This window comes from Myxocyprinus asiaticus, chromosome 33 (assembly GCF_019703515.2).
Source record: "Myxocyprinus asiaticus isolate MX2 ecotype Aquarium Trade chromosome 33, UBuf_Myxa_2, whole genome shotgun sequence".
Taxonomy (NCBI): Eukaryota; Metazoa; Chordata; class Actinopteri; order Cypriniformes; family Catostomidae; genus Myxocyprinus; species Myxocyprinus asiaticus.
In genome coordinates, this window is record NC_059376.1 from 33,022,301 (window position 1) to 33,040,803 (window position 18,503).

Genomic DNA, 18,503 nt, shown 5'->3' on the forward strand with positions numbered 1-18,503 from the left:
ACTCTTCACTAAAAGTCGTGTAAAAGGGCCCTTTGTGAAAAAAATAAACTTGCTTGCTTTTGTTTGGAACGACTCATCGAGTGGCGTCCCCTTCCCGAAGTGCCCTTCAAGGGCGCAAAAATGCCTTTTGAAAACGCCTAAAATCTCTTTTATTGTGGCAATGGGTTTCTCCACACCTCCCTGTCTCACATGCAGGAACAACGACTGTAGAGAAACACACGTCCAGCTTTACTTCGCAAACATAAGTGCAGTGATCACCTGTAATAGGTAAAGTAACGAATGCCTTGGTGACCTCCATACTCTCCAGTGTCTTATTGGATCTTCTGTCTTCTCTTCCTCTTTGGAATGAGTTTTTGGAGGCGCAACAAAAAGTAAGTTGACTGTCGGTACTTGTTATCAGATATCGTTGGTCAGGTGGAGACAAATCGACTGTAAAGAGATACAGGCAGATAATTTGCATTAGATGAAGGAACTGGCATTAATACGGTCTGATTCAGTGTTATGGTGAAGATCTGCGTTTGGAACAGAAATGTCTGATAGTTTGCATTTAATTGTTATCGAGTCTAAATACCATTCTGAAATGTCTTAAGTCGAGCGAAGCTTTTTGTTTATTTTTTATTATTATTATTTTTTATTTTTTTAGCTTTTTTTAATTTACGTAGGAAAAGTCTGTCAAATAGATTTGACGATTTGATCTTGTATCCACGAGGCATTGTATTCTTAAATGACTAATAACTGTTTTACTGAAATAAAGTTCATAGTTACTTGGATGGTTTGGTAATACTTTAATATTACCATTAATGAGTTATAAATGTGTATGAGCAGTTTATAAACAAACATATGTAATGCTTGATATGAAAAAAATACAGGCATCAAAGTCTTATGACTATTCTGAAGATTTGAATCAACAGAGTAATGATGTAGTACAGTATTTGTAGCCTAGAGTATATTATTCATGACATTATTGACCTGTTTACCTGTCCCAAATGTTATTTGTGAGAATCACATCATTATTCAAATAAAGTGGTGTAATCCAATGTCAGCCCTCTAAGGACGACGGGGGACGTGCGTTAAAAAGTTATATACTTTTAAAAACAATCCGCGCAGATTGTTGACATCATATTGAAACATCGTGATTTCCCATTAATCTATAAAGTATTTGTACTAATTTTGTTTTTATTTCTAAAGCAAATTATGTGAACCCCAACAGTGCAGTAAGTGTCAATCAAAAGGTCTAATGTCAACAACAATGTAGTGGATGACGTTACAGCAGGTATGAGATTTGGAGGGAGCTGATTAGATGAGACTTGTTCTCCTCAGGTGTAATTGTGCCTCCCCATTAAAGATGTCGTCGCACCTTTTTCTCCATGCTGTCTGTTAATGCTTAACACAGTTTATTGTTTTATGACAGAGGTGTGGATTTTCCTCTGCCATACCATAGTTTGTGTTATGTGTTCTTTGTGAAAACGTTTCCCTTTTGCAAAAGTTCAAATCATCACTGATATGTTCAGTTTCATAAAACAAAACAACTTTGCATTGACATCAATGGTACTTTCAATTTTGTCAGTGCTATTTCCTATTTAATAAAAAAATAAAATAAAAAATAAAATTAAATTAAATATCATGCTGTTAACTGTATATAGCACATACAGCTGTTACTACATAGCAACAAGGTTGGGAGGGTTACTTTTGAAATGTATTCCACTACAGATTACAGAATACATGCTGTAAAATGTAATTTGTAACGTATTTCATTAGATTACTCAAGGTCAGTAACGTATTCTAAATACTTTGCATTACTTCTTCAGCACTGGTTGATTTTTTCAACTGCTTTGACTATAAAAACTCTGCCAGTACCGTAAGACAAAATACACGTTAAAATTACATTCTCTGAAAAACCTAAACATCTTATGCAGTGTTGTTTCCAAAACAAGATAAATCAAATTGATCTCGTTTTAAGGATTTTTAGATATTTTTACAGGAAAACAATACAAAAATTATCAAGAATATGATTTTTGCCCTAATATCAAAAGTTTTACTAGAAAAAAAGAAATTATGATCCAACGTGAATTTTCTTGATAAAAAAATATGATCATGCCTGGTAACATATGCATGTAAAATGGCTAGAAATAGCATTTTAGCTTAGCATAAAGCTGACAATTTACACAAGGTTTATTTCTGTTTGTTCTGCTCCAAACTTATTTCAAACTTACTTCTCTGTCTGCTCGTATGAATGTAGCACATCATAAGAAAGTGTTTCACCGCTGTTTGGATCACATCGTTTATATGTATAAATGTTTTCCATCTGAAAGGACTAAATATTAAATGAAACAAATGACAATAAAATGCAAAGTAATCTCTTCAGTAATCAAAATACTTTTTGAATGTAACTGTATTCTAATTACCAATGATTTAAATTGTAACTGTAGTGGAATACAGTTACTTATATTTTGTATTTTAAATACGTAATCCCGTTACATGTATTCCGTTACTCCCCAAACCTGCATAGCAATAAGCTATCTGGAGTTTCCAGCATATTGTTTTTGTTTGTTGCAGTTGTTTACTGTTCTTGTTTACTGTTCAAAGCTGATGAAATATATTAAAAGAAAATCACAGTCGATAGCTTAATGTATGTTCTGGAAACACATTAAATAACGTCCATCAGCAATGAATAAAATAAAACAAAATATTTGTATGCTTTGATCTGCATTTAGGGATCCTCTCAAGACTGAAGAGTCACTGGTCAGCCCCACTTCTCCACCACAGTGAGTGTGCCACTCTGTTTCCTTCATATCAAGACCTGTTCACATTAATCAGGGACTGAAACACATTTACACATCTACACTCTGTATATTGATAAAAGAATAAACCTATTCAGCATAGATATGTCATATGAGTTCTTGACTTATAAAAATGCCTGTAGCTCTAAGATTGTTTCTACTTGTTTTAGGTCACCTATCATAGAGAAAGACGGGCTGGACCCTGTCATCACTGATTATGGGTAGGATTTCACATCCACATTTCTTTTTCAAACTCATCTTTGCCCTTTGCTCTGCTGCCATCACATTTTGTGAAGAAGAATGATCTAGAGTCTTGGGTGTTCATGCATAACTGAACATGAATACAGATCTCCTGATTAGCCTTTGCGGTGCGAGTCACAAGTAAGAAGGTGCTTATCATGTTACCTCCGACAATGCACTGCATCTATCATGTGTAATCATAAAGGTGTTTTGTTATTCGTCCCTTTATTTACAAGTGCTGTCACAATCCATTTATTGCTTTTACCGTAGATCTTAGAAACATGCCTCCTTAACTGTCAGAATAAGGATGTAATATCTCATTAGAGTGATTTATCGATTGCTCTCATAAAGGGGAGGTTCCTACCGTCCTCCACATGTATTATTCAAAGGGTTTCTCCAGATGGCGTTTACATCAGCTACATCAACACCAATACATAATGAAAAAAATCCATAATTTTCGCTCCTCAGTCGACTTTATTTCTTCAGTGGAGCACAAAAGGAGATGTTAGGCAGAATGTTAACCTCAGACACCATTCACTTTTATTGCATCTTTTCTTGCATACATTGAAAGTGAATGGTAATTGGGACTGAACATTTTGCCTTACATCTCCTTTTTTGTTCTGTGAAAGAAAGTCATATGGATTTGGAACAAATAAAAGTAAACAGATGAATAAAAAACTGAATTGTTTTTGGGAGAACTGTTCCTTTAAAACCACCATCGGCAAGTCCGTCTCACAAATGAGATTTGAGCGTTATGCCATTGATATGCTGTGAATTGAGAATGCATTAATGCACTTTGAAATGATAATCTATTTATTAACCATCTGTTTGTGCCATACTAGTTTTACTTATGTTGAGATTTCGACTGCTCCAAATGTGTGTTGGAGGTGAGCAGCTTTTTATATTAATACATTTTTTTTCTCCCCAATTTGGAATGCCCAGTGCGCTCTAAGTCCTCATGGTGGCATAGTGACTCGCCTCAATCCGGGTGGTGGAGGACGAATCTCAGTTGCCTCCGCGTCCGAGACCATCAATCCACGGATCTCATCACGTGGCTTGTTGTGCACGTTACCGTGGTAACGTAGCGTGTGTGGAGGCCCACGCTATTCTCTGCGGCATCCACGCGCCCCACCGAGAGCGAGAACCACATTATAGCGACCACAAGGAGGTTACCCCATGTGACTCTATCCTCCCTAGCAACCAGGCCAATTTGGTTGCTTAGGAGACCTGGCTGGATTCGAACGCGCGACTCCAGGGGTGGTAGTCAGCGTCAATACTCGCTGAGTTACTCAGGCCCAGAGCAAATTGTTAATGATTATGAGTTTTTATTGATTTGTGTCCTCGCAGTTTTGCTTTGTGGACAGTGTTTCAGGTATAGAAATGACCATGACTGCAAAGTCTCCCTCCATCAGTGCATGTTAGCGAATACTGCTGCTTATTCATTATTCAGTGTTTATGCTGAGTCATTTAGTACCTGTGCATGTATGTGTTTTTGATGTGCAGATGCAGGTGCTGCTGTGCCAAAGCATATCAGGTCTGCTTGGAAACCCCTGCCCTCCAATATACAGTAAAGAGAGGCGAAGTGTGCGTTTTTCCAAACTGTACATCAGATGACATGCAAACTCTTTAAAGACAACCCCAAATCAAAATGACATTATTTACTTTCAGAATATATTTCCCTGGTCTTGTTGTGCACAATTTATGATTAATTGTTATTCTAAAGAAAAAATATTGTTTTCATAGTAATTTCATTTAAATGACAGAAAGTTTTTTGTTGGAAAAACGTGCACTGATGAATTCTGCACAGTAAGACCAGCAACATGAATTAAGGAAGGAAGGTCAGTTTTTGTTAGATCACTATAGGATCCATTGGGTCTAAATGTTATTAAATATGATAGTTTTCACGTGATTAACACACTACCAAAAAGTTGTAAGTTCAAAGGGCGTATGATATGCTGAGTCAGAGAGTTCTGACTCTCTCTCTCTCTCTTTCTCTTTCTCTCCATCACTTAAATGTATAGTTCACCCAGAAATGTATAATTCTGTCAACATTTACTCTCTCATGTTGTTCTGAACCCAGATGACTTTCCTTCTTATATGGAACACAGAATGAGATGTTAGGCAGAATGTTAGCCTCAGTCACCATTTACTTTCATGTATGGAAAAAAGTTGCAATAAAAGTGTGGCTAGCCATTCTACCTACAGTCATACATACATTTAGAACAGCATGAGGGTGAATAAATGATGAATTCCTCTTTCTCTGTCACACCTTACAGTATATATTTACTCTTTCTTTTTATTCTTCATCCTCATTCTTCCTTTTTCTCTTTAACACGTCATCTCTCACTCCATAACTTGCCACAGGCACTTCCTTGTGCTGATTCTGTGGACTGCAGCCGTCCTCTGCATCTCATGATCTCTCTCCACCATCAAGCACTGATTTACTAATACAGGGTTATTGTTGTGTCCAGTGTTGTTGACTGATTTAGAGTTTAGATTGTCACTTGACTCTGCTACATCTCTATCTTCGGGAGAGGGGCGGATTCTTAAGGAACCGATTCTTATTGACCAATCAGAGGCTAGGATGCAATGTGTAGCATGAGGGTGATACTGAGAAGAGGAGGAGGTTAAGGTGGCTTGTATAACTCTTTATGTGTATTTGACTCTGTGTGTGTGTTTAGAAGGCGGGGCGACGACAAGATAGAGAAGATGAGTATGTTCACTTGATAGTCATCCCAATCTTATTAAGCTCTGCGTTCCTGCCCCGCTGTCCTATCTGCAGCCTGTGTGTGTGTGTGTGTGAGTGAGTGTGTGCTGTAGCCAGAGGGAAATTGCTGCTCTGCTGATAGCAGCCAGTGCAAAGGCCTGTTCTCACACACACTGTGAATTACTCTGCGTCTGTTCTTTCTTCTTTTATTTCTTTTTTCCTCCGTGTCTCTCACTCTTTTTCTCTCTCGCTTTACTGCACTCCACGATCACACCTTACTAGATGAAAATGTCAAGAGATGCAGAAACTCTGTCAAACGGGTAAGATTGTTGTGTGAATGTTGTTTTAGCAGAGATTGAAGACTATTTAAGCTATATTAACAGTAACATAATAAAGGAGAGTGCTTTAACAGGCTGCATAACTAGAAAAACAGGAGAGGTTTTGGATATTTTAGACAGGTAATTGTTTTGGATGCCCTTGCTTTCAGAGAGGCTGTAATTGCCTCGCTTGCGTTGTGTAGAATTAATGTGTTAAAGGGACAGTTCACCCAAAAATGAAGATTATGTCATCATTTACTCACCTTTACCCTTGTTACAAACCTGTATGACTTTCTTCCATGGAGTGTAAAAGGAGATGTTTGGCAGAATGTTAGCCTCAGTCACCATTCACTTCCATACAATGAAAGTAAATGGTGACTGAGGCTAACATTCTGCCTAAAATCTCCTTTTGTGTTTCACAGACAAAATGAAGTAATTTGGGCTTGGAACAACATGGGTGAGGGGGAGTAAGTCTGGTGACATGATTTTTGGGTGAACTATCCCTTTAACCACCAGGTCTCTTTGCAGTGAACGTGCATGTGAATATTTAGTGTCACCTTTTTTGGTTCAGTCAATCTAGTGATGATCTTCAGCACTCAATTAGCCCCCGGGAGGCACCATCTTTTCAGAATTGCTTAGCATCACCACATTAGTTTATTGAGCACTGTACCGACGTTTCAGAAAGAGCAAAGGTTCATTTTCCCTGTGCTGTAGCTTTTAAGCAAATTTCAGCCTACTTCCTTTTGCTATATTCACGCTCAATATAGCATACACTGTTCTCCATTCATTCAGAAATGACCCTGCTGTAATATCTGGTATCAGTGTCAGGGAGGAAGTGTAAGAAATGAAGAAATCTGATCATTATCTGGCTTGATTGTTACTGACTGTCTAGTTTTACATTATGAAACCTGAGGGACGTTTTGTTTTGGGGTTTTTGTGTCAGTAAACACATTCAGGAGTGTCACAGAGTTAAACTTATGTGTGTGCATCAACTGCTGAAAATATGAATGATGCTTGCCAGTGCAGAGTCGGCATCACAATGCTAGGATATTGTGGGTGGTTGCCACTGTGTTTCTGTGGTTGCTATGGTGTACTGAGTGGTTTTTAGTGCGTTGCTATGTGCTCGCTAGGGTGTTCTGGCTGGTTACTAGGGCGTTGCTAGATGGTTGCTAAATGACCCAAGTCACAAGTCCAATGGCAAGTCTCTAGATTTGGCTCGGTCCCTAGATATCTGGTCCCTATATATGGCTCGGGTTCCTCGTTCAATGTAAGTCTAAAGCCACAGTCACACAAGGTTTTGAGCATGTGAAATTACTTTGGACCGCTATAAGGATTCTGTTGTAGATTAATAAGTATAAATAATAAATTATAAGTTACGTTATATTTAAAATTTTAAAATATGCCATCTACTGTACTCACTTTCCCGCAACTATGGAAACCATGCAAATTTCAAATATATATTCTTTCTATTGAGCCAAGAGGTCCAGACTGAACACACTGCAAGAGGTTGAAATCAGTTTGTGTACTGAAATTCGAACCACTGCTCCCAGTGGCCAAAGCTGAAAGTGTTGTTGATGTAATACAGTCAACAGGAATGGATTTTTAATAATCCTACCCCCAAACCCCAACCTTAAACCTAACTGTCAGTGGAGTTAAAAAATAATTTTAGAGAGAAAATGCATCCTCTAAATCAAACTCACCATTGTTTATGTGAATGCGGTGAACCCATGCAACACACTATCAGTAGAGTCACAGGTAAAGTTTTATAATGTGTGTGTGTATATATATATATATATATATATATATATATATATATATATGTATATATATATATGTATATAATGGGGGAAAGCGTTTGTTAGTAATTTGACAGAAAGGGGTCGATTTCAGGGTACATGAACAGATGATCATGTTGAGAGGTGTGTGTGATGTTTAGATCGTCTGCTGGTTAAACGTCCTCTGCCTATCCAAATTCGCAGGTCAGGGTTAATCAAACTTGAAGTTTGGAATGGAGCAGAATACTGAATCTCACAGTGAAATCGGAAACAGTAGGGTTGACTTTCCTTTAACTGAAATCTGTCTGTGCTTACAGAAATATGAAACACTGTGCCTCTAGTGGCTTGTGCATATTGGCACAAATGAGCTTCATTTTCTGGGTGTAATGTCCACGGAGGGGCACCAAAAGCGAGTTGTTTTCAGCTGTACAGGCTGTAATACAGTGAAGAGGAATGAATGTTTTATAAACTGTACTCCCCAACCTAAACCTAAATATTTAATTACTTCCTTGTTTTAAGGTTGGATCCGAACTTGGGTCTCCAGCATTGCTAATGCAACACTCTTCCAGGTCGCACCACAGGGGAAGGTAAACATGCTGGAGCTGATGCAAAAATGCCTGATAGAAAATGGTGCTTGTCCGTGAGTTGGCATAATGTGGCCGATCCTTGGGTGCCAGAACTCTCGGAAACAACATGCCGACTTTCCATGGTCATGTTGATTTGGATGTGTACAGTCTGCATAGAAGAAAATGGAGCACAAATTATTTAAGAGATTTCAGCTCATTTTAACACCCAGCAGGCAAAAATCAAGTCTGATCACTTAGCAAAATAGCACTCCTCAACAAGCAACACATTTTGTGGTTTCATGTGTTTAGCACAAACAGTCCCATTAAATTCAAACTGCAGGCCCTGACTTTCCAAAACTTAACGGCTTACAAACATGGTACGTCTTATCACTAACAGTGATGCAGATGTACAGTCTACATCCCTGTTCAAAAAATGAACCACCGTATCAGTGTTGTTTAAATTACATTAGAACACAAGATAACCCTCTTGACTTCCATCTTTTGTTAAACATATACCCCCCTTGTTTTAAGATTGCAGATTATGATTCTATGCTGTGGGCATTTGACATTGTATGAGCAGGAAGCATGCTCCATTAGCATCGGTAGACAACAGCATTGAAGTCACTTGCCACTCATTACCCTGACGAAGAGCTGAAGAGACCCTACAACCAAACCAGTCTCTCCTGCTATAGGTCTGACAGTAGCCTGAGCCAACAGATGCTCTGCTATTGGCCGAGCAGATAACATAAAGAGCGTCTCTGTACAGCCCGTTGTTTGGAATGTAAAGACGTGCAGTTCATTTAGTCACATTTATTCCTTTAATTTGTCTCAGTCGAGAAAGGCCAGAGCCATTGTCCTATTGTTTTCTCTCGATTCTCAGTTCATTTGTCCACATGCAGAAAAGGTTCATAAATGGCTGTTTTCAGCAGAATGTTTCAGGAAGGAAAAACTGTATGCAAGTGCTTGTTAGGTATAATTAGATTAGGTGGCGTGTTGTAATCTCAATGGGGGAAGGCAGAGGTCAGGATCATTCCAAAATTCTACGCAATCTAGAAATTAATTTTAACTGATACTTTAAATGTGAAGAATGTGTCCCTAGTATGTGTGTATGAAAAACAATGGGCTTTGATCATGTTCGTCTCCATGTGCTTTGCCTTCTCATAAGAGAAGTACTTAAACCTTTGGTCACACAACAAGTGTTATGTTAATAAGTATTGTATATTGAGAGGTTACAAATTCCCATCAGAAAATCAAGATCAAATTACTGGATCAGAGGGTTGTTCACAGCCTTGAAATTATTTAGTCTTTTAGTGGTAATTATAACAATGGACAATTTGGACTTATGAATGTATACATATTGCTTGTTCACTGGAGGTTTGTGAGCCACTATTCTTCGTAAAACTACATTTTAACTAGTATTGTGAAAAGTGCTATACAGTTAAGCTAAAATTACATAGATTTTTTTGGTGATTTCACTCATTACGTTGCCAAGATCCATTAAGAACATGATTCATCAGATTGAGGAATGAGGAAAAATGCTTGTTCCTTTAGTGTTTTGTGAGCTGTTAGGTCTTGTTTCATGGCTCACAGCCCTCTTACACATTCATACACTGATTTGAACACAAGAGCTAACAGCTAATGAACACAAGAATTTCTTCAAATATGCAAATTAACATTTATTTTGTATGTATTTGAAGAATAGCCCCTAATATATAGTGATGTTATATAGGCCATCATTGATTTTCTTTATAAATATATAAAGCCCCTAGATGGCAAAGTTATAATTTATCACTTTTTTTCAAGAAAATATCCGTATATATACTTTGCAGCCACAGATACAATCTGAACACTCCTCTTGGCATTATAAGTCATGTTCCCACATTTTTTCACCATGTGCCACTACACCTACACTCACTCACTCACCTGTGCCTCAGTGTGTTTGAAGGTGACATCAGTCTCGCTGCTTTTGTATCAAAATGAAGAAGCTCTGGGGGCAGTTCTCTGCATCAGAGAGCTGTGACGTCACACTAACATGAAACAGGATGATTGGAGGAGGTGTTAGCTTTTTGGCAGACTCTCAGAGAGACCTGCTGTGTGAGCTTAAACGTCCAGTTCAGACATCACACCTGATCACCAGACCTTTGAACCAATTCACAAACTGTTGTGTTTCCTTAGAGAATTATCATGGTCGGAAGGTGATCAGTAGTTCTGTTATGTAACTAGATGTGTTATCATTTATGATATATGCACTTGAACTTAAAAGAAATGGGGAACATTTCTGTCACCATTTACCCTCATGGCATTCCAAATCCATATAACTTTCTTCCGTGGAACACAAAAGGAGTAATTTTGAAGAATGTTCACATTGATCTTTTTTCATACAGTGAAAGCACCATAAAAGTAGTCGATCTGACTTGTGTGCTTTATATTTAGTGTTCTAAAGACATGTGAAAGTTTTGTGTGAGGAACAGACTGGAATGTAAGTCGTTTTTCATTGATTATTCTCCCCTCTGCTGTAGATTTAAAATTCACGTTCCCGTATATTCAAAAAGGGTGTGTCAAGATGCATTGTGGCACCAAATGCCACTGTTCTCGTGTGTCTCACAACCAACTGTGACACAACAAGTTTGAATGCACACAACAGCAAATTAGATTTGAAATCTGTGGTAAAGAGGAATAATGTTATTTAGTAAACAAAACTTAAATGTCATTCTGTTCCTCACAGAAATCTATCATATGGCTTCAGAATTCTTGAAATATAGTGCACAAGTTGTATGGACCACTTTTTATGCTTTTTGAGACTTTGCCCTTTTTGGAGCTCGGCAGTCCCTGGTCACTATGTGCTTTTGTGGTACGAAAAGCCAAACCACAAAAAATTATGCACCAAAAGTCATCTGCTGAAAAATTTCAGCTGAAAATGGCAAAAAAATGCTATTTTCCATTTTCCAGTGCTCCGGTATTGTGTGTTAGTTTTTGTCATAGCCGTTACTTTCAAGCTCCAATATGACATTTAAGAAGCATAAAGGCACCCTTAAAGTAGTCCATATGACTTGTGCATTTTATTCAAAGGCTCTCCAGTTTTGTAAATAGCAAAGGATGCGTTTAATAAGTAAATAAATAGTCTGCATGCGTGCACACAGATTTTAAAGTGCAAAGTTCTTCTTTTTTGTGAACTACTGTGTAACAGGGTTCAATGGAAAGGAGGAGGCGAGAACCAGACGAAGCATGAAAGTAATGTTTTAATAAACTTAAACAAAAACACACAAACATAAACACATACAGGGCAGCTGCCTGTAGCTCTCTAACGAACTGCCGCATCTCATTGCACTTATCCCTCTCCTTGGCTGATTAGCCCGATTGGGGGCTGGGCGTGCATAGTCACGACCCGGCCCCACCTTCCTCCTTGTCACATACTGCTTTAAAGGTGCAGTAAAATAAATTGGTGTGAAACCCTGAAGATCTCTTACATGTTAACCTAAATGGTTGTGATGATAAGGGTTGTGATGATAAGGGTTGTGATGACTGTCCTTTATGTTTACGGGAGAAAAGAAATGTGTCATTTTGGAGTTTGGTATCACATTAAGACCGATGCTTTTCAGAGTAGCATATATTTATGATCACCTTTTCTTTCTCTCCCTTTCTCCCTTTGCTCCGTCTATCACTTTCAAATAATCTATCCCTCTTCTCTGTATGTATATGATGCATGTTAGGTCGGAGAAATCTGACCTGTCAGTGGCTCTTCAAGACTGCATGGCAGCACTGGATCTGTTCCTGCAAAATGAATTTGACGGGGCTCTGACCAGACTTAAGAGCAGGTAAGAATTTATGTATAAAGTGTCTATATACAGCTTGACCTGTTGTGTTTTACTGTTTTTGTGTGAGCTGTAATGATTACAGATGTGGGAGAGGGTCTAGGCTGGGATCATTCATGCCTGACTTTAGTCCATAGAACACAGTGAGGTTCTATTAGATGCTCCTTTTGTGCACATGGGTGTGAGGCAGAGAGACCTTCTTTTGAAAGTCTATTGTATGTTTCATTATCTGTTCTAATCACTGTTCTTATCATGCATGCCGGCAGCACCTGCAAGACATGAGGGAGAGAAAATAACAAAACACACAGAACAAACCGACAAACTCGCCGGAGCCATGACCCGAGCGTGACGTGGAGGAGGTGGGACAGGTGTGGTGGGGTGTAAATTAGAAGTAAAACGGGCTTAATTTTGGAGACGTGAAAAACAGGGTGAATGCGGTTGAGTTGAGGGAGTAGTTTAAGATGGACCGCCACCAGACTAATGACCTTGGTGATGGGAAATGGCCCGATAAACTTGGGACCCAGCTTACGTGAGGGGAGTCGGAGCGGAATGTCCTTAGAGGACAACCAAACTATTGCCCGCACACATAAGCTGGGGGCTTAGACCGGTGCCAGTCCGTTTGAGGGCTTCTCTGGCGGCTTTCCAGGTGCGCCGGCACCTCTGAATAAATGCATGGGCGGACGGGACCTGAACTTTTGGTTCTTGTGTGGGGAACAGAGGGGGCTGATAAACGAGGCTGCACTGGAAGGGTGATAACCCCGTAGACGACAACTGCAAGGAGTTGTGGGCGTACTCGATCCAGACTAAATGATAGCTCCAAGAAGATGGATTATGGGAAGCCACACATCACAGGGTTTTTTCCAGGTCCTGATTCGCCCGCTACGCTTGCCCATTTGTCTGGGGGTGGAACCCAGAAGACAAACTCACTGTAGCCCCAAGCTGTCGACAGAATTCTCCTCAAAAATGCGACACAAATTCTGTCAGAAACCACATCGACCGGGAGGCTATGAATGTGGAAGACGTGGTTTATGACTGTTATCGCTGTCTTCCTCGCTGTGGGTAATTTGGGGAGGGGAATGAAATGAGCCGCCTTCAAGAACTGGTCCACTGCAGTCAAAACAACTGTGTTGCCATGAGAGGGGGTGGGGGAGACCAGTTACAAAACCCGTGGCTATTTCAGACAGCGGTTGGAGGAGCCCAGCTGGGGGGTTAGTCATGCAAATGGAGAAAGTGGCTATGAACAGGCGTACGTCCCGCACAAGCGATGGCCACCAGAATCGTTGTCTAATGAGCATCTGGGTGTGAGTCGCCCCTGGATGACAAGCGACGTTGGATGAGTGAACCCATTGTAGGATGTACATCCGAACTGTTCGCGGAATAAATAACCGCCCCACTGGGCACGTAGCGGGGGGTGCGGTGTTTCATAGTGCAGCAAGGACTTAAGCCTCCACCTCCCAGTATACCATGCCCACCACTCGAGTTGCGGGTAGAATTGTTTCCGGTGGGACGGAGGAGGTTTCAACCTCGAAACATCGAGACAAAGAGTTGGGTTTGATGTTCTCCTACGAGAGGACAAAATTAAAATGGCGTAGTGGACTAAAGCACATAACTGGTAAGCAAAAGGTTGTTGGTTCAATCCCCACAACCACCACCATTGTGTCCTTGAGCAAGGCACTTAACTCCAGGTTGCTCCAGGGGTATTGTCCCTGTAATAAGGGCACTGTAAGTCGCTTTGGATAAAAGCGTCTGCCAAATGCATAAATGTAAATGTAAATGTAAAATGTAAATTAAAATGTGTGAAAAATAGTACCCAGCAAGCCTGTCTAGAGTTAAGGCGTTTGGCACTACAGATGTACTCTAGGTTCTTATGATCAATCCAGACCACGACCCTTGACAGACCCTTGAACCCTCTAACCAATGACGCCACTTGTCCAAAGCCAACCGGACATAAAGCAATTCATGGTTACTGATGTCGTAGTTCCATTCTGCTGGTGTTAAGTGGTGCGAAAAAAAAGCACACGGATGCATCTTTCCATCCGAGGAAGAGCACTGCGACAGGATCACTTCAACACCAACCTCAGATGCATCCAACTCCACCACGAACTGACAATCAGGGTCTGGAGTAAAAAAGATGGGCGCTCCTTTAATTTAGAGAACACGGCCTCAGCCTGTGGGGACCAACAAAAGTCAGTGCGGGTGGATGTGAGATCCGTCAGAGGTGCGGCGAGTTGGCTGTCATTCTGAATAAATCTCCGATAGAAATTTGCGAACCCCAGAAACCTCTGCAGTGCCTTGTGAAAATCTGGAGTTGGCCAGATGGAGACAGCTCTGACCTTAGCAGGGTCCATGTGCACTCCCTCAGACTAAATGATGAACCCCAGGAACGGAACTGACTATGCATGAAAAGTGCACTTCTCCGTCTTGACGAACAGCCAATTCTCTAGCAGTCGCTGAAGCACCTGCCTAAAGTGCTGAACATGGTCCTGGATATTCTGGGAGAAGATCAGATCAATCTATCATCTAGATAGACAAACACAAAACAATCAACCATGTCTCTAAGCACGTCATTTACAAGCCCCTGGAAGACTTCGGGAGAGCTGACCAATCCGAAAGGCATGACCAAATATTCAGAGTGCCCCCTATGGGTGTTAAAAGCTGTCTTCCACTCATCCCTCTTCCTAATCCGGACAAGGTGATAAGCATTGCATAAGTCCAGCTTCCTAAAGACAGACGCTTCCTGCAAGAGTTTGAAAGCTGAGGACATCAGCGACAAAGGAAAGCGATTCTTCACTGTGATGTCATTCAGCACCCGATAATCTATACAGGGTTTAAGCGAGCCATCTTCTCCATGAAGAAGAACCCCGCCCCTGTCGGCGACGAGGAAGGGCGGATGAGACTGGCTGCCAGAGAGGTACTAGGAAGTAGTTCAATCGCACAGTCGTACGGGCAATGAGGAAGGGTTGTGGCGTGGTACCAGCTGAACACCGCCCTCAAGTCATGGTATGTCAAAGGTACTTCGGATAAATCTGCCGGTTCATCCTGCAATGAAACACAAGACCAGACAGGGGAGACAGCAGAGTTAAGACAGTGCGAAAAACAGTAAGGACCCCAAGCAAGAACAGTGTTGATTGACCAGTCCATGTGTGGGTTGTGCGTTACGAACCAAGGATGCCCCAACACTACCGGTGCCGATGGAGATTGGATCAGGTAAAAGGACAGCTGCCCCATATGATCTCCAGAGACGAAGGTGACTGGCTTGGTGGACTGGGTGATGACGGAGAGGGGTATGCCACTGAGGGTGTGGGCGGTGATATGTTTATCCAATTGGACCATAGGAAGCCCCCATTTGGAAGCCAAGTCGATGTCCATAAAGTTCCCTTCGGCTCCGGAATCCACCAGAGCTGAGACCGTGTGACAGGTAGATCCATACTGCAGCTGGGCCGGGAGAAGTGTACAAAGTCCAAAGACTTTGTCCAAAGGTGTTGTACTCGCCAGTAACCCCCTTCCTACTGATGAGTGGTGTCTTTTACTGGACAAGAAGCAGAGAAATGACCAGACTGGGCACAATGAAAGCATAGTCCATGAATGAGGCGTTGCTACTTCTCCTTATGTGAAATCTGAGTTCTCCCGACTTGCATGGGCTCTGTGTCGGGCCGTGATTCTGGTGACTTGGCCGAAGTAGAGGACCGGGTAGGATGGCCAGCTGCCCGGGTAAGTGGAGAGTGGAGTCGACGGCATAAGGCCAGACGTTGATCGACTTGGATAGCCAGATCCACCATATCGTCGAAGCGTGGAGGCAGATCCAAAGGATAGATTTTGTCCTGGATGTCGTCGGAAAGCCCATGCAGAAACCGGTCCCACATGGCGTGGTCGTTCCACTCACAAGAAGCAGCCAGGGTGCGAAACTCGATAGCATAATCTGAGACTCGCTGATCTCCTTGAGACAGTCTGGATAAGACCCTCACCCCTTCCCAACCTTGAGCCGATCGATCAAAAACTCGGCAGAGCTCCATGGAGAAGGCGTGAAAAGAGGCACAACAGGGATGTCTGTTGTCCTACATGGCGGTCCCCCGTTCACTGGTCCTTCCGGTGAGGAGTGTGATCACACAAGCCACCTTCATTGTCTCCGATGGGAAAGCGGAGGACTGTAACGTGAAGAACAGGGAACATTGTGAAAGGAATGTGCTGCAGGATACCGCCTCACTTGAAAATGGAATTGGAGGAGGGTACGAGCCTCTGAGCGCCCAAAAACATGGGGAACCGCCGGAGCCGGTGAGGGTGCTTCCTGAGTGGGACCAGCATCGGGAGGTAGGTGGAGTTGTTGAATGACAGAGGTGAGCTCAGCAAGCTGCGACGCCATCAGCTCCAGAGCCCGGTTAGATACGGAGATCTGATTCTGCTAACATCCCAGAAAAGCTCCCTGCTGAGAGAGGGTGGAGCAAAGAGTAGACTCCTCCGCTGGGTCCATACTTGGCAAGATTGTTCGGTCAGAGAGCGAGAGCGAGACAAAGAGATCTAAGAGCAGAGGAACAGTCCAAAGGATTTATTAACAATAAATATTCACAGCTGTGCTGAGGATCCTGGCACCGGCTGCAGTATCGGGGAGAAGTTTGTGGATGTGTGCGCGCCATTGCCACGCAAAGGGCAAATCCATGAATAGTGTGTTCATAGGCGAGTATGTGCGTTGTGGAAGTCAGGAGCTGACCTGTAGGAATCCTCCATTAAAGCATAGTGAGGTGCAGAGAACAGCGCCCAGCATACTGGAAGGCAATCACTCTTCCGACACGCGGGCAGAGCCGAGGAATCCTTCGTTGAAGTCTCGTGAGCACAGAGAACAAGCATACAGCAAACTGGAAGGCAACCACACTCCCGACACGCGGGCAGAGTTGGGCAACCAAACAGATAAACGAGACAGGACCAACTAGGCAGAGAGAGTGAGGTAAGTACTTCACATCAAACAACAATGTAGCAAAGATACTGAGAACACGAAGGGCTTAAGTAGGGAGTGAAGATCTTTCTGTTGATTGTCCTGGTGCTGTGTTTTGCTGGACATCTGATTTGACTTTGACATTATAATTAACGATTCACATTGGTCAGGAGCTCGGGCCAATGTTTGATTCCCTTCAAAAACAGCAACAGCAGAAGCAACAACAGCATTGGGACAAACACTGTTTCGAAGTCTGATATTCATTTGAGGGTCTAGTTTCTCTCAGAAATTAGAGCCGTTGGGTGTTAACACTTTTTTCCCCAGCCAATTTTCCAAATGAAAATTCTGGCATAATTTTCATTTACTTTCTTTCTTTTGTGGAACACAAAAGGAGATGTCTTGCAGAATATTCACACTGCTCTTTTCCAAACAATTAAAACACAATTAAAATACAGTGACCATGAGCAGTCAAGCTCCCAAAGAAAATCAAAAAATCACCTTAAAAGTAGCAGAGAGAAAGATTTTCAGTTAATAATTGACTTAAATTTCTGTCTGTTATTCACACAAAGCTAATGTTCAGAAGACTTGGAATATAGCACACAAAACTTTTATGATACATATGTTTTGTTTTTTCCACTGAAGAAAGATAGCCATAGGGGTTGGACATAAGGGTAGTTAAATGATTAGAAAATGTTTCATTTTTTGGTAAAATATTGCTTCAAGAGTTTGCCAAGTTTTCGCAAGTCAGCCCATTCATATCTAAATAACAATCCTGTTCAATGACAAAGCAAGTATGCCTTCATGTGAAAAGCTGATTTGCAGGTTTGTGTGGTATGCTTATGGTATGCATTGTGTGATGTCCTTGTGGCATATTGTTATCTGTGTGTTTCGTAGCACCCTGAGCCATTAAATTATCAGAAAGCTTCCCAGATTTGTAATCTACCAATAATTAAATCTATTTATTGGTTAGAGGATGCTAAATATGAGACAAGCAAATATGCCATGCACATTCCTGTTCACACCAACATTATTCCAATTCCACCCATGCAATGGAAAGAGTGGTAAACCTGTTTAGCCAGACTTCTCTTAAACCAGGAATGTTGGACCAGTAGTGTCACATTCTACTCTTCTCCTGGAAGAACTGAACCTACACTGAAAAAAATTAAAACCACTAAAATTAAAATTTTTGATGCATTAAATCAAAATTTAATTTTGCAAGTAAAATTAACATGGCGCAAACATTACTGCATACAGCGATACATTTGTTGCACTTTTTCAACCACTTTAAATTTAGTTATACAATATAAATGCATAAAATTTAGTATAAATAACAAAAATTGTGCTGAGTGGAAATAGATGGAAACAATTTATGACCACTT

At 41.2% G+C, this 18,503-nt stretch overlaps 1 protein-coding gene across 4 annotated transcripts in view; it reads left to right on the top strand.

Annotated features, from left to right (window-relative positions):
- Positions 1-18,503, top strand: part of LOC127424044 (tetratricopeptide repeat protein 39A-like) — a 43,041-nt gene continuing 24,538 nt past the window's right edge. The window contains exons 1-4 of one of the 4 annotated variants that reach the window (XM_051668835.1): positions 1-267; positions 2,715-2,765; positions 2,951-3,001; positions 12,096-12,200. In XM_051668835.1, the coding sequence (XP_051524795.1) occupies positions 161-267; positions 2,715-2,765; positions 2,951-3,001; positions 12,096-12,200 (314 nt within the window). In that variant the 5' untranslated portion in view covers positions 1-160. Of the gene's footprint in view, positions 372-2,714; positions 2,766-2,950; positions 3,002-5,835; positions 6,048-8,338; positions 8,407-12,095; positions 12,201-18,503 lie in introns of those variants that run through there. The other 3 variants (XM_051668836.1, XM_051668839.1, XM_051668837.1) reach the window with 3 other exon arrangements.